Source organism: Salminus brasiliensis, chromosome 1, assembly GCF_030463535.1.
Source record: "Salminus brasiliensis chromosome 1, fSalBra1.hap2, whole genome shotgun sequence".
Lineage (NCBI taxonomy): Eukaryota > Metazoa > Chordata > Actinopteri > Characiformes > Bryconidae > Salminus > Salminus brasiliensis.
In genome coordinates, this window is record NC_132878.1 from 56,272,849 (window position 1) to 56,294,600 (window position 21,752).

A 21,752-nucleotide genomic window follows, 5' to 3' on the forward strand; every position below is an offset into this window, starting at 1 on the left:
TCCGAGTCATATAAAGGACCACTCCATTGTTTCGAGCAGCCACTAATGTAACAACATTGGCCGGCTGAACACGCTTAGAGGAGAACACTAACTGCTAGTTCTGTTACCTCAGTTTATCAAAGTCCACACTGGCTAGCATCACACAAATACACACAGATATACTTTTCAAAACCGGACAAAAATGTAATGCAGTACTTATATTACATCCTATTCCCCTACACAGACTATATGCACATTATATATACAAAAGAACATAATATGTATGTAGTACATGTAAAAAAAAAAGTATCCAGATACATACTAGTTAGTAAATTGCGTGGGAGTGAGTTCAAAAAGCCCAAGGCCACCATGTCCAAATATCAGCTTGAAGGGAATAAAGCACTGTGTATGGTGGAACTGCGTTCCCTGGAGTGAAAGAGCTTCACATTTGAGATAAGTTAAAGTGGTGTTTGTGATGCGGAATTAATCATCCGACATCAACGCCTGACCTTACCAATGCCTGTGTAGCTGAAAGCAATCAAACTTCCCAGCAATGATCCAACATCTAGTGTAAACCCTTCACAAAAAGTACACCTCATATTAATGCCTTTAGGTTCAGAGGAAACATTGGATAAGCAGGTCTCTACAAACTTTTAAATATGCTGTGTGTCTACTCAGGCTCACACAGACACACTTCCATTCCCTTCCTGATTTCACTTTTCAAATTAAGCTGAAATTCCTCCTCAGACACTTTAGAAGTCTTTAGACTTATCTTTGCTTCTCTTCAGCCCTCTGCTTCAATCCCTGGTGCATTTTCTTCCATTTTGAAAACACTGTTCATCTTCCGCTAGTCTTTATAGTCCTTCCCCCCTATTCTCACTGCAGACATCTCCATCCCACCATTCCTCTGTTGATCATCCTTCATAGCAACTGGAATCAGAAGCAGTTCTGGATGCATGCAGGATGCCTTGGATGAAATCAGAAACACGTGTCTGATACACAGCTACAGGGCTTCACCACATTAACCTTTTCCCAAGACACTTCTTACATCTTTAAAAATAAGCAATTGCCAGCATCTAAGTGTCCTTTAGAACACATTAAGGAAACATGTTCTTTTAAAAGGCACAGAAAACCCTTTGAAAATATGAGACGAGCATGCAACAAAGATGACTAGACTTACAAAGCATTACACACATATACTCCAGACTGACTTACAATCCAATGCTTCTAATTTAATCATGCTTCAGAAACAGGGCAAAAGTAGTGGTGTAATGTCGAGTACTTGCCAGGATAGAGAGTGGAACCCCAGTTCACTACGGGTAGGGTGGCATTGCTATCCTCTACACTATGCATACAATAGGTAAATGATACAGATGTAAAACATAAAGGAATCGTGAATAGAAATGTGGTGCATCTATATAATTGCGCACAGCTGGCTAGCATGTCAGTGAAAACAAAGGGCCGACTTCTTTTTTAAACGCTGTAGATTGCCCAACATTGCTGATCCTGCAGTTAGAAGGGTTCAAAACACAAAGCTCTTAAACTTGCTAATAAACTTAATTGCTGGAAAATTGCAAAAACGAAATCATGTCCACCCAGGAGAACAAAACAAATGAGCGACTGTTTAGCTGGGGTCTCCCTGGGGTTCAATTGACGTTATTTTGCTTCTTTCACAATTGATGTCAGCGTCGTGCTAACCGGTGAGGAAAAACGTGGCATGTTTTTTATTGCTTTAGAAAAGATGTACAAGGGTTTGTTCTTGTTGGATGTTCTTCTATCTTGACTGATCACACAAGCTCAGCCAGCACAGTTTGAATAATATGAAGTTGAATAATTGAATAATATAACTAGTATGTAATACTAGTTTCTGACACAGTTTCTGAAAAAAACAAAAAACATCATCATTCGTTTTGGTAGGCCTGTATAGAAAAAGCTACGCAGTTGATGTAAGTAGCTACTAGTCATTTATTGATTTTACTTTGCACAAAGCAGTTTATAGCTGCTTTCCTAATTTTTGTAAAACACTGTAAATTATTTAGAACAATTGTAACATATGTGAAATATTGTATCATTTGTGGTCTAAAAAATTCTTATACTTGTTGCACAAACAGTCAAAGATACTGTTTTTAATATTTATTTATTGCTTCTCATTACAATATCCAGGCTGCTCTCCTACTGGGCTATATGGAGACCAGTTTGGCAAAAGAAAGTACAAATGTCTACAAATGAACTCAGAATTGAAATCCCCTTCTTTCTTACTTTACTATGGTAGAATTTTAGTTTATATAATACTAATACTGATATTAATGCTAATTCATGTGCAACAATAACAATTTATTGTTTTTGATATCCCATCTAAAAAACTAGTGTCAACCTTACTGCAGTGCCCCTGGATAAGAGAGATTAGGGGCCACTTTATAAACAGTGGCAGTTTAGTTGACCCAGATATCGAACCCACAACTCTCATCTATAGGCTCTAATCACCACTACAAGTCATCACTCCCCAATCAGTGGTTTTCAAGTGAGAGACATTAGCAATAATGTTTAAACGTTATGATGCACTGTTCAGAAATTTAAAGTCTTCAATGCTGTATTAAAATTATTACACCCTTAGAGGATATATAAAATGCTGTCACATGCGTACAGGCTTTTAGCTGCACCTGTAGCCTGGAGTGGCTTAGCTGAGGATAGTCTTCTTGCATACCGGCAGCTGTGTCAGAGCCTATTGTGCTTTAAGCACGTCAGATTGATTAAGGCATGCAGGCAGAGTTGCAGATGCCACTGTAAAGGAGCTCTTTATTGCAATCGGGGTGCACAGCAATTTTGTGGTGGGGGGGCGGGGGGGGTAGTTTATTGCGCTCATCTCATTGCTGCGCAGTACACGCAACACTGACATCGTCATGATGGGAGCTGGCACCCGTTGCCAGGACAACCATAAAACTGATGCAGCCTGCAAGGAGCTGCAGAGCTTTTTTTTATTGCCAAAGTGTAGTACTGTATATTCAGCCTTGTGAAGAGAAGACTGATAATGAGAACTGAGAATGTGGCTCATATTTCTCCTCACAAACACACATAAAAGTGGCCAATGAAGTCCACAGCCAGGTGACCCACTGAGGCCTGCATCTGAGATCTGTCAAGTAAGACAGTGGGCAAGTATTAAATGTGCTGGAAACATGCCACATGCTGACGGAAACCACTGCAGGCCTCAGCGTCACACAGTCTTCTATCTCAAACCGCAGCTCTACTGTCAGGTGCGCCGTCTAGACGTAATAAAAAGGAAATGATAACAGGGAAGTATTTATACCACCTGCATTTTTAAGCCACAGAAGTGCATGACAGAAAAACTAACAAACAAACAAACTCCCGGTGCAGTCTTCTTACTTATGGCATCACCTGTGGCGTACACCTGCTAATGCATCACATTTCCGACCAAGTGAGACTGCTGCAGGCCAGCTAACGTCACTTAAAGCGACAAGTCTGGTGAAAAATTCATACAATTACCCTTTCTTACTTTAAATGTAGTCAATCAACCAAAACATGTTTGGTGTCTGAAGTTTGCTTCTTTGCTCTAGAGCATATTATACAAAATATTTAATGAAAGGTAGATGTACACATAGCACACATAAAGCACAAACAATTATATGCCAGCTATATTTAATTTCATTGAAAGTAATGTAAAAGTAATGGCAAGTAATCAACTTATACTACTGTAGCACAGTAATCCTCTGGATTAGGTAGAGTAGTGCATGTCGTTATGACCTCAAATCAATATCATGACTAATTTAACATTTATACCTTATATACCTTATATATACCTTGATTATGAAGAATAAACGATTATCAGCTGCTCAAATTGCTCACTTGGTTCAATGTTTAAATTCCCCTCCATGCTGCTTCCATGTACTTTGCTATGTAACAAACATTTGCCAATTATATATATATATATATATATATATATATATATATATATATTTGTAGATAAGATAATCATCAATAAATTATACAGTGTCAGAAACCACCTAAACAAGTCTATTTGTGATTGTGATATGCGATTATTGTATGAAAAATTTAAAATGCTTGTTTACACAGTTATGATTGGTGTACATAAGCAGCCAGTACTTGTTAGCTTCATTGCAATATTAAAAAAAAAAACTTCGGACACAGCATAAGAATACCATGATACACATTTGGGTTTAGGGAAAAATTATGACAATATTTTTGCTAAACGATCAACTCAACATACAATCAATCAATTGGAAAGGAGCTCATGCACATGAGCAGCCAGTGATATGGAAGTGGATAGAAATAACAGGGAAGAGTGATTATGTGGGGATTGTGCCTCATGGAGACGGTACATACAGGTACATACACATTATGTCGTATAAGCTCACACACACAGACACCTTGCATGTACAATCTATATTTGACACAAAAACACAAACACGTTCTCTAAACCAAAATGCATACTAATTATCCCTAACACGATCTATACATGAATAATTACCAGCTCTCTAATGAAAAGATGGTGGATCAATTTGAATGAAAGCATTCAATTAGACTGTTTTTCCATAGGACATGTTATCATCATGAAGAGTAGAAATTAATGTTTTGGGAATTTTTATGTACTTTTTTTTTGCACAAACAGATGCTCCTGGCAACCATTCCACTGAAGATCTAAACTGAATGCAAGTCACTGCCTTTCAGCAAAGTAATAACCAGGCCAGTGTCTCTAATGTGTCCTACTAATGCTCTTTTCTTGGCAAGGGAAATGATCAAAAAAGGCGGACCAGCAGGGATTGTGAATAACAGTTCAGCAGAATTAAAGCTAAAGAGACAGAAGCCGAGCATGAATTCAAATAAAAGAATTATTAGAAGGAATATTATATGCTAGTCATCAGGCCGGTCCGCTTCAGCAGGCCAGCCACTCTCTAAATCGCTATCTAAGACTAATAAGATCATACAGAACCCTTGTTTTCAATCTCAGTCTAAATTACACAGTTTCAAACTCAGCTCATTTTAATACTACAGTGGAAGATTTTTCAAGTCTAACCCGAGTATCAAAAATGTGCTTTTTTTCTGTCAGTTACTAAAAATGCTGCTTTTTCTTTTTACCATATACCAGTCCATCATATCTAGCTACTTTTAACCTACATTTAGAGTTTAATCCACTGCTGTAACGTCTCAGTTTAGTAGCTTATATTATACAGAATATACTCATTTCAATACATATCTGCGGATGCTAATGTGTATAATTAAACATTTATAGATTTTTTCCCCCAAGATTTATTTTAGCACTGTGGTTTCACTTTAGGTTTCATTAAACTTAAAACATTCCAAATAAAATGGACACAGCTATTCTTATCCCACAAGCGAAACGCTGCGGTTGACTGAGCTGAATGTGTAGTGGATATTTCTGCACTACAAATAAACGCAGGTGCGATAAGGATGAGAAAGTGAAACCCTATTGGGACAGGATTAGTTTTACATAGGGAAGTGGGGTAATGTAGTTTCTCAGTCAATTTTAGCCCCGTACGAATGCACCATTTCAGTCATTTTTACTGTATGGACTGTATGCTCCTGTGTCAGTAATGATTCCAGCACTTTTTACCTTTTGTAAAACAAGCCATAAAAATATTCTAGAATATTAATCCCATGCAAAATAACATTGTTGAGGAGGTGTTTAGTTTCACTGTTCATGGCACAGATACCTCAGGTCGTTCAAGTCTGAACGCAACCCTTCTGTGTAGCAGAGTGCCTATAGCCTATATATGATGTATGAACATGTAGGCTATAGGTTATTTGTATATATATATATATGAACATGTAGCAGCTAATTTTCAAACAAAAGGTACTATAAGTAAGTTATAAGATTACAGAATGGTAATTATGGTTACAGAACTAGAGCAGTTATGGCAAGCATTCTTATCCCGAGTGAATCAGTCACAAACTGTACACATGTTCAGTAGTAAAAATACATTACTCCACCTCCCCATGTGAAACTAATTCTAATTTTCCTCTAATAGTGACCAATAAAACCCATTAACAACCTACAGTCAATTTGCTGACTTGCTTTATTGTGACTTCTACTGTTGCTCTCTTGCTTACCTCATCCACATTCTCGAAGGCGTTGATGATGTCATAGGGCAGGCATGAGAGCAGGTCTATGACGAACCAGGTCTTCAGATAGTTCATGCGTATCAGTTTGGGGTCCGATATGACCTCTCCTCCAGGGCCCACGAACGTGGTGTGAAAATTCAGCACAATATCCACCAGAAAGATGACGTCCACCACGCTGTCCACCACCAGCCAGGCCAGGTTGTTCTGCTTAGTCTTGAAGGAGACATTGTAGGGCACCATGATGGCGGTGTAGAAGGTCAGTATGAGAATGACCCAGTCCCAGGTGGTCTTAAAAGTGCAGTAGTGGAGGATGATGTGAGGAGGGGTTTTAGGAGCCTCTTGCTTGTACTGCGGCAGGATGTCCGAACCCAGTTGAAGAGCCTAGACAGGTCAAGAAATAGAATGTTGAGTCACTGTTTGCTCATGGATTAACGAGAAGATTAACGAGAGGAGGACCATCAGGTTCCACGTGTGATGCGAGCATTAGAAGTGTTTCATCTGGAACAGAACATCTGAATTGCTTAGGGTTACCAGTCTTCTAGATGTGTTGATCTAGGTTCTATGTTGTTAGGCCACAGAATGTGAGGTCAGCTCTCAAACTCCAATAGTCCTTTGCAGTAATACTCAATGTGCAATAGTAAACCTTCGCATTGCACTCTAGGGGAACTGTAGGGACGTAAAGGTCTCAGTGACACCCTACATACATCAGCACTTAGTGGGCGGTGCAGTCAGCTTCGTCCAGGCTCAGAACAGTAGCAAAACTGAGAGCTGTGTGCACAAAAAAAGGCATAGACCTTTAAAGAGTGTGACTCATTGATGATTTTACTGGCCGGTGTATATACCTGACCTTTCTGGTGAGAATGTCTGAGTGTGTGTATGTGTGTGTGTGTTTCTGTGTGTATGTGAAGGAGAGATACTCACCTCAGCCAGTCGTGAGGGCTTGTGGCTGACTTCAGTCTTGTTCATAGGCGCCAGTTGCTGCAATGTGCCACGGCTGGTGGTCAGCGCCCTGGTCAGCCTTGCGAACTTGGTCCATCCTGCCACAAAAAGGACCAGTTAAAAACACAGGTGGAACTAGATTCCTACATGTCATATCCTTCCTTTTATACACAGACATGCAGACAAAACCTGCAGAACTTTCTGGACCGAGCTAATTTCCCACGAGTCTTCTCTCAGCCTTGCCTTCTGAAGCTGCCATGCTTTTGTCAGTGAAACCCAGAGGAAGCTCTGGAGCTCTTTCAATCTCTCCTTCCATCTTTGCATTGCTACAGTTCTCACCATCCTTGTAACGAGAAAGACGTCCATGGTCACTGGGGTCACTCATCAGGCCATGGTTTGTCTTTATGACTATGAATGAAAAGGGCCACATGAAGCAAAGTAGCACAAGAGGTGCGTTCTAGGAGCCGGATTTACATCCAGTGAGCATTGTTCAAAGTTTGCCAGTACTTCCGGCACTCCTTTTTACTCTTTGCCATTCCATGTACCGCCATGTACCATATTCTCATAAGCTGCGGTTCCTCTTTTCTGCCCTCTCTGTATATGGGTATGGGCAATTCATAAGGACCCTATATACACAGTGACTATACATACACATTAAAAATGTGTCACGACAGTTTCACTTCAGTGTTTTTAGAGCTGTAAATGCTCCTGTTTAAGCCCCACTTTCTCACTGTCACTACTGGTCTATATAGTTGCTGTCCAATCAAAATCTTGTATCTTCAAAATTATGACTTTACAAGAGAAGCCAAAAATGTTCTTTACTTTGTATGGACGTCAATGTAAAATAAGAGCTTATTCAAAGTAATTTAGAGCATTTCTATTGGTCTATTCCTCCAGAGTTAGTTACACAGTGTACAGAACAATGGAGAGAACTAAAAACTGACAAAAATGAAGGTCCATGTTTTCATTAGACAGCAGCGATACATACCTGTATTTAGATCAACTATTATAGAAGAGAGTTAGCGGGAGATGGTAAAACGTCAAGGTAAACACACATCAGTTGCAGAACCAAGTAGAACTAATATTCGGAAAAGTCCAAATGCGCTCAGTTTCAAATCAATAATCAAATCAGTGTTACACACACAGCCTTAAGGCCTGTCAGACACACTAGTAGGACTAACAGTCTATTTTTTCTTCCTATCACCATATTAAATATATATACTGTCCACAACATCCTAAACACTGCGGGCACCCACGTGACCCCAGTGACCTCAAATAATATGCCCCCACTGTATAAACTGCAATACCCAATGGGCACTATCTGATGCTCACACTTTCCCTTTCTCTCAACAACTCTAGTACAAAGCACGACACATTATTGCTAAATAACAATGTTCGCCTGGCTCCAAAAGCAGGGTTCAACATTTAAAGAATGCCCTTTTTTCCACTTCAAGTCAGCAGCCGGTCTTTAATGTTACACTGGTGGAAAGTTTTTGGTCGCAAATCGTTTAGGGACTAAGGGCCAAGGTGGTGGACAAGGAAGGTAAGTATACTCTTATTAGTCTCAAACCGCAGAGAACCTGCCTGCTTTCTAAAGACCACAACTCTGCCACTGTGCAGACAAGATGCGATGGCTGCCGGCAGCAGCAAGGATATCAAAAACCAGTCAGTAAGTCCCCGGTGCTCAGCTATGCGCTTCTTTAAATTTAAAAACAAACGCACCCAGAACTAGACCCCACTCTCCTCTCCTCCAGTCCTCTGAGTCAGAAGCTGGGATTTATAGCATCAGCCCCTAAAAGCAGGCTGGAGGAAAGCGGCGTGAGTGAGAAAGAGATGCTCTGCAGTTTTTCAATTTAAGTCACATCTCGTGAATGTGCAAAACACAACAGCAGAGTAGGTCTCTTGTGACCATTTTGCTTAGTCGCAGCAATAGCACACAGGAGCACTCTCACTGCACAGCCACGCGAGCTACAAAAAGGGGCTAAGAAGGGGGAAATCAGCCATGTGCACCGATTGGTGGGCCGGACCAAAATAGCATGTCGGCTTGTTCAAGCCCTTTCAGGGGAGCACGCAAAAATTAAGCACGGCCTTATGGCACAGAGGACAAAACAGACACATACACACTCTTAGGTCTTTAGCATTCTTATGCAAGCCATTATTGCTGAGTAATTCAATGGAGATGAATAGGGTAGGAGTACAACAGAATTGTCACAAGAAATTTAAATGAACGGATGATATTCAGAACTTGAGGGGGTGGAGGCATGTAAAGCAAGGGGGGGGGTGAGAAAAGAGCAATGCAGAGAGGTCAGATAAGGATACTGTTCGAAAGAGATAGCTGGAGAGAAAGAGGAAAAGAAAGAAACAATTGTCCGAGCCATCTGTCCCTCTCTGTGGGCAGAGTGACACCACAGAGCAGGACCCTGGACCCCAGAGGGTTCTTGCAACTCCAACTTACCCACAGGGGAAGCAAGCTATTTCCCACAGAGCTTCCCCAGGCTAGCCTTTGCTCCCAAAGGTGGGGGGTATCTAATTTGCTGTCCTGCCTTTCGGAGCATCTTAAGGCCAATCAGCAAGGGCTCAGCATAACCCGGTCTTCCCAGAACAGGGCCAGTAAATGAACAGACACAGAAATAGACCACACAATACCCAAATTTGTTTATCAGATTACTTTTAAATAGCACTATTTTTTTAACAACTAACTTATGTCTACACAATGACAAATTCAGAACCATTCCAAAAATACATAGACATAGAAATATGAACAGAAGCTTTCTTGCATTCTGCAAGAAAATACAAAAGAGAACTATGTGTACACATTCATGCTTTTTTGTACAACTGAATCTTTATAGTCATTCTTCAACCATAATATAAGCAATATGCATACATGTTTCTTGCCAGGTCATGTTTATCTGAAAGAAAATTTATATGTGTATGTATATATGTGTACAAAAAATGTTACTACTGGTGCAACCAGACAGACTAAAAGGCTAAAGCCAATGTGAAACACAGTGACAGATCTGGAGATAGCCCTCATAATGTCCAAATGAATATGGCGTCCACATGGCAGACATTAAATAACTACTAACCCTAACCATAGTAATTCAAAATCCCAAACAATTTCCAACTAGCTGGTGCAACCAGCCACAGGTTTATCCAGACCACAAAGTTTGAGCTAGCCCTCATACTTCTTAAAATACCAGAATATATGGAAAAGGGAGCTAACCAGTTATCGTTTGGCTCCAGGATTAGCTATGATCAGCTCCTGATACTCAAACCATACACAATTCTTTCCAAAGTCTAGCTTGACAGACAAGTGCTTCACTCATTAAATAAGTGTAAAGCCTTAATTAGCATAGCTAGATACAGCAGCTACAAGACCCCACTCTAAGAAAACTAAGAAAAAGTCCCCATTCCAAATGTGTTCACAAAAAATAGAAGAGTTCCTAGAAGTAGAGTAGACATCTACTGAATAATCTGTCAATCTTGCGGGTCTTGTAGGGAACGTGCTGCTAGCTAGTTAGCTTGCAATATACATGATGTTGGTGGTCTTATAGCTTGGTGATAAGCTAGTGCCAGCTTCAGAAAGTTCAAATCACAAAGGTACATACATCTGGCCTTTAAAAATAGTCATTTACTGATTAACTCGCTAACAGCTTCATATTCTGGACTCTAGCTAGCTACAGTAGGCTAAGGCCACTTTTGTGAACTGAAGAGTTCCCTTTTTCAAATTGTCTTCCAATTCCATCCCAAGAAATGGAGAAGTATATGGAAACAGAGAGGCAGAGGGTTAGAGATAGCTTGAGATGACAACATCTACTGGCTGCTCTGTCCCCTCTGGGCCTCTGATTCAGTAGACTCTCTCCATCTCACTGTTTAACTGGTAAAGTGAAATCACATCACATATAGGTGGTGGCTTGAGAAGGCTTCTGCCAGGGAACATTAGACAGTAGGACAGATTCTCTCAGGATTTTTACTGTTGCCATAGCCTCCATATTATTTTCTCATTTCTTTTCCCTTATGTGCTATTATTTGGAGGTTGCACACTTCTCTATTGCCATTGGATTAAGGGGTCAAAAGTCCTTCAGACCGGCAGACAAACACACGGGTGTGCACACACATTCATACAGGCACACAGGACAGCTCACCAGTGTTACAGAGAGAGCTACATAGAGCTGTGTGCATGTACATGCGGCTGTATGTTTGCGAATAACTGAAACGCTAGGAAACATGAACACAAACACACATGTGCACCGTCAAAATGAGGCCGCCTGCACTGATGAGGAATGTTCACTGCTATTGTTAAGGAAACCTAGTGCATAATTCATGGCTTCCCTGAAGGCACTCTAGAGCATGGCAGAGCCTTCTTGAATGGTGCATGCAATCCCTGTGGGACCCCAAATCCCTCTGAAACCAACACACACATATACATTCTGCCCAGAGATCTGTGTGCCCTGAGGCTGGTGGAAGAAGCCACACAGTGACACGGAAAAGAGCTCCTGGAATTGCGCTCCTTTACATGACTTCATGATTACAATCTACGCTCTGCCAGGTATACACAGAACATGTAGAACTAAGGCCTTTCGTGCAACACGGGTGATCTGTTCAGCCTTAATACAGTAGGTTAGTTAGCATAGCTTATACATTATACATTTTTTAATTAGTATCATTTTTTTTCTTGACACCTTTTATGGTGCAAATGCAACAACTAAAGCACAAGCTCCCACTGATTCATTCCTAAGCCTTTATTTTCTTAATCCATTGCAATGGAAGGGCTCAACAACAGGGACGGAGTTCAACATGACATATTAAAGCCCAATTAGTCCACATCAAGGATGCAAGCAGCATCAGAGGGACAGTGCCTAAGGCTAGGATGTCAATAAAAGCAGCATTTCAAACGGATAATTGTAAAACTGATAGTTTAACCCTTTAACGACTCTAAGCCTAAGCCTGGACGTGGTCATCTGAAGAAATAATTACTATTTTTAACCATGTTCTGAACACACTAACTCATGTAAGATGGTCTCTAAAGCTCTAATTGAATTTTAGTCTCTGATTGGCTTCCAAGTTATAATAAAACAAAGCAAAAATAAGTAATATATAACAATATAACAAGTTTAAACACATCCTGAATGTATTTTTCCTCCTTTTACATCCTCCTAACTCTAGCTAGCAAACCTACCGTGAGGCAAAACACAGTATTCGTCTGGATAAGCTGCAACTGAACCTGCTTTGGCATTTCTATGTTCCTGCACACGAACGGCAGAGCTCTTAAAACTGCATTATCATGTGCTTGCATACCCGCACTTCTGTCAAACCTCAGCTACCTTTATTAGACCAGACATCATCATCAGATCTGTCAACATGGCCTTGCCCAGCATAGGTTTGGACGAGTTTCCTGTTCCTATGCCCATGAAGTAATGGTGGTCTGTAATGCTGTGACCAACCAAATCAGAGATATCTCTTTTTCCAACATTATCCAGTCCCAACATGTATACATACAGCTGTGGTCAGATGTTTACATACACGTATCATGTCGACATTTTTCTTTGAACTGCTCTTTTTCCGTGGGAAAAACATTCATCTCTCTGAAATGTATTTCTTAAACGTTTCTTTTGGCAAGTTGTACCTTCACCAGATGCTTTTGGTAGCCATTGACAAGCCTCAGAATTACAGAATTGGCAGGATTATGGTTGAATTTTTAAACATTCTTCTTGGCAGAATTGGTAAAGTTTAATTCAGTTTCTGGTCTGGCCATGACTTACCACATAAATAACCACACCTCCCCAAGACTAACTAAGCCTGTCCAAATAGTAGTTTCTACAGTGATACTGCATTCACTGACTCTTGATTGACCCTTGAAGTTATTATTCGTACCATATATATTTAAGAAACTTCTTAAAGTACACAGCTCTTTTCAAAACACTTGTCACTTCAGAACTCTGTATAATGTTAGTGAAACTACAACTCAAATATAGGCATTTTATTTACTAAAGTAAACCACAGTAAGGATTTACAGCAAGGAAGATCCCTACACCACCAAAGGAACCTATATGTGTTATATATAATAATGACGATGAAGGTAAAATACTGGTAAATCTGAAAATCAAACAAACAAAGATTTTCTTTGGGGGCTATTGTGTCATACAATGCCCTATATATACTTCTTCACCAGGAAGGCAGATGCGATCTTGCCCCAGCTCCACTGCCTAAACTGTGCACCTGCCTGTCTGTCTGTTATTCTAACAGACAAGCCTCAGAACACAGTGACACTAACTACCAGTCTACTTCTCAAATTCAGCTTGTGTGTGTGTTTTGGATGAGTACTTCAAGAGCCAGGATTCCTGTCAAAAGGACAAGCATTTCAACTTAGCAGAGCCACAAGCTGATAAGGAAGATAGCCATTGGTCACATAGAGTGAGAGAGAGAGAGAAAGATAGAGAGAGACAGACAGAGAGAGAGAGAGAGAGAGAGAGAGAGAGAGAGAGAAAGAAATATAGAGATCTGACAGTGGCCATCAATCACCAACACGAGAGAAGTTCTCCAGCACTCGTTCCTGAGTTGCCTTGAGAGAGAGCACTCTCAAACACAAAGTGACAGCTCGTCTGTCTCGTGATTTGCCGTTGCACTTTTCTGTTAACGTAGGCTGCAGCTCGCAGCGCCGCACAAATCAGCTTGGAAACAGCGCCTCTAATTGACCTTGTAATGGCCCTTTCACACTGTATCTCTTTTTAAAGTGGAGCATTGTAATTATTAAGGCAGCTCTGAGTTGTGAAAAAGACACAAACCCTTCGCCAAAGACAAAGACACGTTTACTCACTTGTAAATGAGTACAATTTGAAAAAAGGTGGCATTAAAATAATAATAATAATAATAATAATAATATCTAAATAATAATAAATGTGAATAATAATAAATCGTATTAATAATAATAATAATTATTATTATTATTATTATTGTTGTTGTTTTGTTGTTGTTGTTGTTGTTCTTGTGATTATTATTATCATTATTACTTATTTATTTGTATTATTATTTTTAGTAGTAGTAGTATTTAAATTTATTATGCTCCAAATCAGAAAAAAAACACACACACAACACACACCCTTCTCCAGCAAACACGGGGAAAGCTCCCCAAACCGATGTGTAAAGGCACAGATAGAGTCCTAATATTCAAAGCTACACTCCACAGAACAGACATTTATACAACCATTAAATAAAAACAATCTCTCATTTAGTTCTGTTCATTTCTTCTATTTAGACTTGCTACTGTTGAGTTATATCCACACATTTTAGTCCATTGTTTCATTCACTTGTGTTTATATGTAAGGACAATAACTTGAATGGAATCACAGTCATTATAAAGCCCAGAGCTGTTTTACACACACACACACACACACACACACATACTGCAGTTCACAACGCCATACAAATCAGCTCTGAAACAGGTTCTCTAATTGTGCTTGTAATGGCCCTTTCACACTGTATCTCTTTTTGAAGTGGAGCATCGTAATTATTAAGGCAGCTCTGAATTTGAATGAGAGCTTGAGGGAGAGTAATGCATGCAACAAAAAATGTCACAAGTCCAATAGATAAAACCATTTCTATTCTAATCAGGTTTATTACATCCTAGGGCTTATTATTTAGTAATTACATGAAAAACAATGTGAATAGCCTTATTACAGTGATACTGTTTAAATGATTCAAATTTCCAAATGTTCAAATATATTATTTATATTATTATATTTTGTACTAGTGAAAACTGAATTGTTTTCACTTGCATTCATGTTGCATTGTTTCATGTAAGATTTGATTTATCAAGTGTAATAAATCATTTTCCATTTAAATGAATTAAGAAATGAATACAACATTATGGAATACAACCTGTTCAACTCAAAACGTTAATTAGTAAACATAGCTCCTGCCATATAAATACATGAAGATACATCAAGCAGACTTAACATGTTACTTTCATTAAACAAAACCTTACCCCAACCCTGGTCCTAATCCTAACGTTAACCTCAACCTGAAACCTAAGCCTAAGCTCGGGTTTCTCTTCATTCACGTATAAATATTTCGCCTTTTACTAAAGATTTTCGTGGAGGCGAATGTTGACGAGTTTTGCCTATTTTTTGAAGGCTCTGCCTTGGCGGAGCTGCTTTTTCTCAGGGGCAGTAGTGGCTCAGTGGTTAGAGCGCCAGGCTCTCGACAACAGGGTTGTGGGTTCAATTCTCGGGCTCTTGAGCAAGGCCCTTTACCCTCTCTGCTCCCCGGTGCTGGAGTTGGCTGCCCACTGTTGGCTGTGTGTGTATTCACTACCACAGATGGGTTGAATGCGGAGGACACATTTCGCTGTACAGTGACAAATACCTTTCTACAAGTACCTGGCCCCTTAATGTCAGCCCAGTCCAGTTAAGACCCAGTTCCAGTCTGATGTCAGCAGCAGCAGGTCTATAGCAGCTGGTTGAGGATGTTGAGATGGTCTGCATTAGAGCTGTTAGATGATCAGGTAAACATCTACACATCTAAACTCAAGACTCTCCAAATAATGTAAAGAACAGCTGAATATAGCAGAAGTCTTCAGATGCTGCTACATCACTGAGATGTTGTTGTGTTACTGAGAGTCTGATGAGTGTTTATTTAATCTAAAAATGACCACTCCAAATAAAGTATCACCAGATGCTAAAGCACATGACTAGCAGTTGGGCAGTAATATGCACCACGCAGGTTCATGGCGGACATGATTGAGTTAACCATGCAGACTGAAGCTTCGCTTTAACTTGGGATTAAAAGTCTAGTCAAAGTCTATTTTTGAACAGACCAGCAGTGGAAGAGTCTTACCTTTGGTGGTCTCGTCCTCAATGGGCTGTTTGAAGACGGTTATATCCTTGAAAGTGCAGAGGAACAGAACCACTTTATCATTCTCATTCCTGATTGGGGCCACTTGCATGTACAGCCACACTGGTGTCCCTGATGGGGCCAAGGAGAGGAAGAATGAAAGGAGAGAGGGGAGCGAGATGATATAAATGGTTGTGAAGAAGCAGGGATGGAGGGAGAGGGGCGGAATTGGAATAGGGAAATAAGTAGAGAAAGAAGTTGAAGAAACAAAATGGGGTGGAGGGTTACATACAGAGATTGAAGATGCCAGAAGAAGAGGAGCAGAGAAGCTAAAACATAATTTACTAGCTGATTCGTTAGGATGTGAAGTCTGCTGTGTAGCTGCCTAAAGCATTCATTAAGCCCTTAAGGGTGTGGTTTAGGACTATTTAAGTGCCTACATGAATAAAAAGAAAGTGTGAAAAACTTAAAAACTATATTATGCAAGTTCATATTATTTTCCTTTATAATATAAAATAGAGAGGTAACAGAATTTTTAAAACCTCTGAGTACAATTTGGTTCTCCGAGTTTAGACAGGAACCCTGAAGAATGTTGACTTCAATAAACGCTTTTGTTCACTGTCCTTAAGGAACTTTCAGAGGTTCTTCAATTTAAAACTGTGGAGGAACCTTCTAAGGTGCTTTGAGGAACTTTTTGGAAAAGTTTTTGAAGGTTCCTGCACAGTTTAAAATTGAAGAACCCCTAAAAATTTGACAAGTTAATTTTAACAGTGTTCTAGATCAACACAGGTTCTGATACATGCTAAATTTTACTTTTGCACTTTAAGGCTAACAGGCCCAATTTAGCACGGCCAATTAACCCACCCATTCAAAACTCCCCTAGCTCTAGCAATGCTTCCAACACTAGGAGGGTAAGGACTTAACACATGTCTCCTCCTATACATGCAAAGCCAGCCAACGCCTCTTAAGGTCAGGTTCACTGTCATCGCGTTGAGAGCGATGAGGGGAGATAGCGCCATCTACCCACCAAACGAGAGCACAGCCAATTGTGCTCTCTCAGACTCTGGCCACTGATGGCAAGACAGCATAGCAGGCCAACACTCTGATATACTGTCCATTTGTGTTTACACATAATGACAAACTTAAATGGAACCATAGTAAACTCAAAATAGGCTTTTCAAATGGGTTACAATACTTTATGACCTAACAAACTACTTCTGCCTGAGTTAGCCTCTTGGTAATGTCTCCTCGGGTAATGGCTCTGATGCAGAACCACTGGAAATGAATGAGGAGTTAGTGAAGAGCAGCTTAAACACAGTTAAAACGAATAAGTACTTTAAATAAGCCCTCTTTGGATGGCAGAAAAGCCCCTGTGTGCTCTTTCCCTCGACATAGATGCTGCAGGCCCAGCTAAGAGCCTTAAACACACAATGATTGCCTGCGACGTGACTTGTAATACTCACTGTTCTTCTTATAGAGCAGCACTTCAAAGCAATTGGACTCATAGTTATCAAAGGTCTGCCTGACTTTGTCTATTGTCTTCTTGTCTGTCAGTTCACCATACATAAAACTGCCAGGGGGGGAGAGAGAAAGTAGAAGAGAATAGGAGTGAGGAGGGATGAAGGAAAAGAGAGGCAGATGGGAAACGGAGGAGGCAAGAGGGAGAGAAAGAGAAAGAGAGAGAGACAGACAAACAGACAGACAGAAAGAGAGAGAGAGAGAGAGAGAGAGAGAGAGAGAGAGAGAGAGAAAAAGAGACAGAGAGACAGAGAGAGAGAGAGTTAGGTGAGTGCACACACCTGTGTGGCACAACCATCCGTCCAACAAACTCCTTATCTGTCAGTGTCAATTAATTGTGAGAGTGTGTGTGTGTGTGTGTGTGTGTGTGTGTGTGTGTGTGTGTGTGTGTGTACTGGGGTGGGGTGAGGTGGGCGATGACGCTGGCTGTCAGATCCCGCCGTTGCACAGTTTGTCTTCAGCATGGAGGAGGCTGGGTAAACACACATACAGCCTGACTGCTCAAAGAACACTGATCTCACTCTTATTGCTTTTAATGCCACTTAATGGGCCTGCTTTCCAGACTCACATGAAATCCAGTCTTGGACTAAATTAAATGGTCAAAAAGGGATTTGCCCCTAAAACTCTTTTGGAAGGTGAGAACTAGACTTCCAGAAAGTTAGCCTAATCCAGGGTAATTACATTACAAAAAATGTAACTGCGTTTATATTATATTTGTCTTGCATGAGGACAAATCATATGTGTAATTAGTGTTTAGCATAAATTAGCATAAATCATGTAAGCAACTGTGCCAATGATAAAGAGTCACTGTACTGTATGACTAAGCATGTGGACTGTCCTCCAGTAATATTCCCCTCCACACCCAACCCCTAATTACCAGTCAAAATGGTCATTAGGAACAAGCAATGCATTTTCCAGGACATATTCCTGAGGAGATTAAATGACTGGTTGAATGTGTGCTGATCATCATCTTAAAAATATTGGATCCAAATGCCAGGATGACATTCAGGTGTCGACTGCAGTTAGGATGTTGTGACTGGGGGTTTCAGGTAGGCCTAAGTTGAACTGAAAGGGGATGATTTGGTCATATTGGCTATTAAGGTTATTTTTTGGTCTTGCGAAATGAGTAAATGTGTATGTATTTCCACCCTCACACATACACATTGCCATGGACCTCCAATGTAGGCCTACTTGTAACCCCCCAGCCATGGCGTTTTAACTACAGTGGACACCCATGTGTCCTCAGTATCCTCTTTTTTTGAGATTTACAAATATGGTAACCATGGCATTTGGATCAAGTGTTTTTAAGATGATGATCAGCACACGTTCAATGACTGGTACCCTTAACCCCTTTTGACTGGTACCCTTCATTCACCTGAGGTTACTGATGACCCAACATTGACATATCTAACACAAACCAATCTACAAATGGTCATAGTAATGTTTGCAGCAATTTGAAATGCTGCTTATACCGGGGGAAGACTGGCGGAAAATCAGGTTAAATTGCATATTTATTGATTGGGAATCAACATGGAAATCACACATCTTTGCTTACATAGCTCCCCTCTTTAGAGAGACATTAGTAATTGTACAGATGAACATAACCTTTAAAAAATCCTTCAGTGCTTAGTAGCAGTCTTCATAGACGATGACTGTCTGATCCAGTAGACATTCGGGATTTACTGATGATCTTCTGGCAGCTCTGCAATGCAGCCACTTTGATTTCCTGTTTGTTTTAGAGGATTTGGTATTTATCTGAAAGTGAAATTACACGCTCAGTGGGGTTCAGGTCAGGTGATTGATGGGGCCACTCAATAATATTCCACTTTTAGTCTTATCAAGTGTGTTTTGAAGGAAGCACCATCCACTACGTTTTGCAACATTTGGATCAGAGCAGTTAAGATGCATGCTTACCCTTCAGAATTCATATTTCTGCTGCTGTCAGCAGTCATATCTTTAATGAAGATAAATGAGAGCGCTTTACTGGCAGCACATATGCTCATGCTACCATGTTTAACGGATGAGGTGGTTGGTTTTTTTGATCGCATGCAGTTTGTTCTTCCTCCCCACACCTTCTTTATTATGCCTCTGCTGCGGGCTGATCTTTGCCTCATCTGGCCACAGGACTTTGTCCCTGAACTCTATAGGCCTTTTCTTTTACAGACGGTAAACTGGCCTTTCCAAACGTTTATCAAACCTTCACATGCATGTACAGTGTCTTGATCAATCTAAGGGTTCCTCTTAGGTTTGTTAGAGGTTACAACTATCTTACACCACATTTACAGGAACAATTCTCAGAAGAACCATTCACATGTGTTTTTTTAGGGAAGCAGAAGTTCTTCTAGGTTATTTTATTCTACTGTGCAAAGAACTCTCTTTCACTTCAAGAGCACTGTATGACTGTCGATTTCTTATGGCTTGTGCTGTTTGGGATTTCTATGATCATGCAGTCTCCAAGCACAGTCTACTGACAAAGGATGCATCAATATGGCCATCTATCAGGTGTGTCACAAAGTTCTGCAAGTGGTTTTATACAAAGGGGAAATCAGAAAGTTCCTGTCCCCATAGCAACAGTCATTTGCTCTTTGATTGGGCAGAGGGGGATTCAAGAGTTTGAACCTACAAACAGCTGGCTATGGCTCACAGAGAATGGGCCACAGTTATTTTGGTCTGCTTCTCCCTCTGTCTGTCTCTCTCCCTCTCTCTCAGTTGAATTAAAAATGCTGCCAGGCTTGTAGGAACAATTTAGTAAACTCTTTAGCACAAAGATGTCTCTCTCAACTCCCTACGCCCTGAAGTTCGTGCTTGTTTTAATACTCTCCTTATCACTTTGGGCTCCATAAGAGCAGAAATAGAAACGTAATGACTTCTCCGGGGGGATGCCAAGCTGTAACTGGTGGGCGCTTAAGCAGGATACAGTATCAAATCTTCAGGTCTTTTATTGCCGTAGCTGACGAAGCCTTGCACAAGTTCCATTTCTAAAAAAAAAAACTCCCTGCACCCACAGCTGCTTAGTATGGCTATCACTTTCAGTGGGTGGTGTTTCCATTCCCACCCTGCGTGATTGGCAGCCTACTGGTCCCATTGGGCGATAACAAGGCACTCGGAGATGGCCCTGAGCAAACAGCAGGACATTTAGCATGTAAGCGGCCAGTAGATATAGAAAATAAATAAAATATCACAGGGCCAGAGTGAGTGTGGCTCCAAACACTGCGGGACTGAACTGAGGCCGGGTCAATTTAGAACCACCACCCACTGAGGCCGGGAAAAGAGTGTGGCATTTCCACCTCCAGCACTGCGGAAAGAAGTGATAATTAGCACTGTACCTGAGTCACTGCTGAGCGGTAGAATCAGCAAGTCAAGGCACAGTGACATCGGCCCCTGTTAATTTAGCCAGAGCAACAGCCAGAGGAATTGACCGTGAACCGTCTCTTTCTCTGTTCTCAGTCAAACCCTGCATTGCAGCTTCTTTATTTTTTATATATTTCTTTTGCTGGTCCTCCATCAAATCATCTGAAGAGCTAAGTATTTTTTTCTAGACACCTGAAGCAGGAGTTCCACTACAGTAGACTCAGCTTTCCTAATCCATTATGGGAATGAGTTTTAAATGCAAGACAGGCATTTACTTCTAGCTAAACAAACACAGAATTGTGAAGAGACAGGACGTACTGCTTTTTTCTCTTAATGTGTCAGTCTTGTTACACTTAGTTCTACAGCGAAACAGAAACTAAACATGAATCTAACATCAGCCTTAGCAACAATAATAACCTTTTACACTCTTAAAAAAAGAGCATCATCAATCGTTCTTTAGGAAAGGTAATGATTCTGAATGAAACCATGAAAACTCAAGGAACCATTTGGATGCTTATGGTTTTCTGCCTGATTGCCTGTTTCTTTGTATTGGTGAAAAATGTTTTGCAGATGTTTCTTTATTATCCCCCTTAACACTCCAAGGCTTATTACACACTAAGGTGTATTACTCAGTAACTACAGGGTAGAGCTGGGTAATATGGAAAATTTTCACAATATTTACAATATGGCTTTTTATTTTATTTATTAAAGCCTATTGTGTACCACAACAACCAAAAATAATCACAATACAATCAAATATTGTCATATTGCCCAGCTCTGCTACAGGGACTTCTGTAGAAACTGATGGTATATAGAATAGAGTAGGCAATAGAATAGTCCCCCCTGGGCTGGTTCTAGGTGGGCCACATGCTTTTTAAGGCTTTTTATAGCACCAAAAAGAGTCAAATAACTGGATTCGATATGAAGGACCATTTTTGTTTAACATGCAGAGCATTTTCACACTTTATTAGACTTATTTCAGCATTTTTGTGGTTTAGGGTGTAATTATTCTGGAT

General features: G+C 40.4%; 1 protein-coding gene and 1 non-coding gene across 2 annotated transcripts in view; one reads left to right on the forward strand and one right to left on the reverse strand.

The window, feature by feature from the left end:
- Nucleotides 1-21,752, reverse strand: part of kcnh5a (potassium voltage-gated channel, subfamily H (eag-related), member 5a) — a 107,919-nt gene that overhangs the window by 67,182 nt on the left and 18,985 nt on the right. The window contains exons 3-6 of the mRNA XM_072682728.1: nucleotides 17,331-17,437; nucleotides 15,871-15,999; nucleotides 7,018-7,133; nucleotides 6,085-6,477 (exon numbers count right to left, since the gene is read on the reverse strand). Coding sequence (XP_072538829.1) covers nucleotides 6,085-6,477; nucleotides 7,018-7,133; nucleotides 15,871-15,999; nucleotides 17,331-17,437 — 745 coding nt within the window. The remainder of the gene's footprint in view (nucleotides 1-6,084; nucleotides 6,478-7,017; nucleotides 7,134-15,870; nucleotides 16,000-17,330; nucleotides 17,438-21,752) is intronic.
- LOC140538370 (U5 spliceosomal RNA) lies at nucleotides 15,072-15,186 on the forward strand. Its single transcript, XR_011977747.1, has one exon. It is a non-coding gene; the product is annotated as a U5 spliceosomal RNA (small nuclear RNA).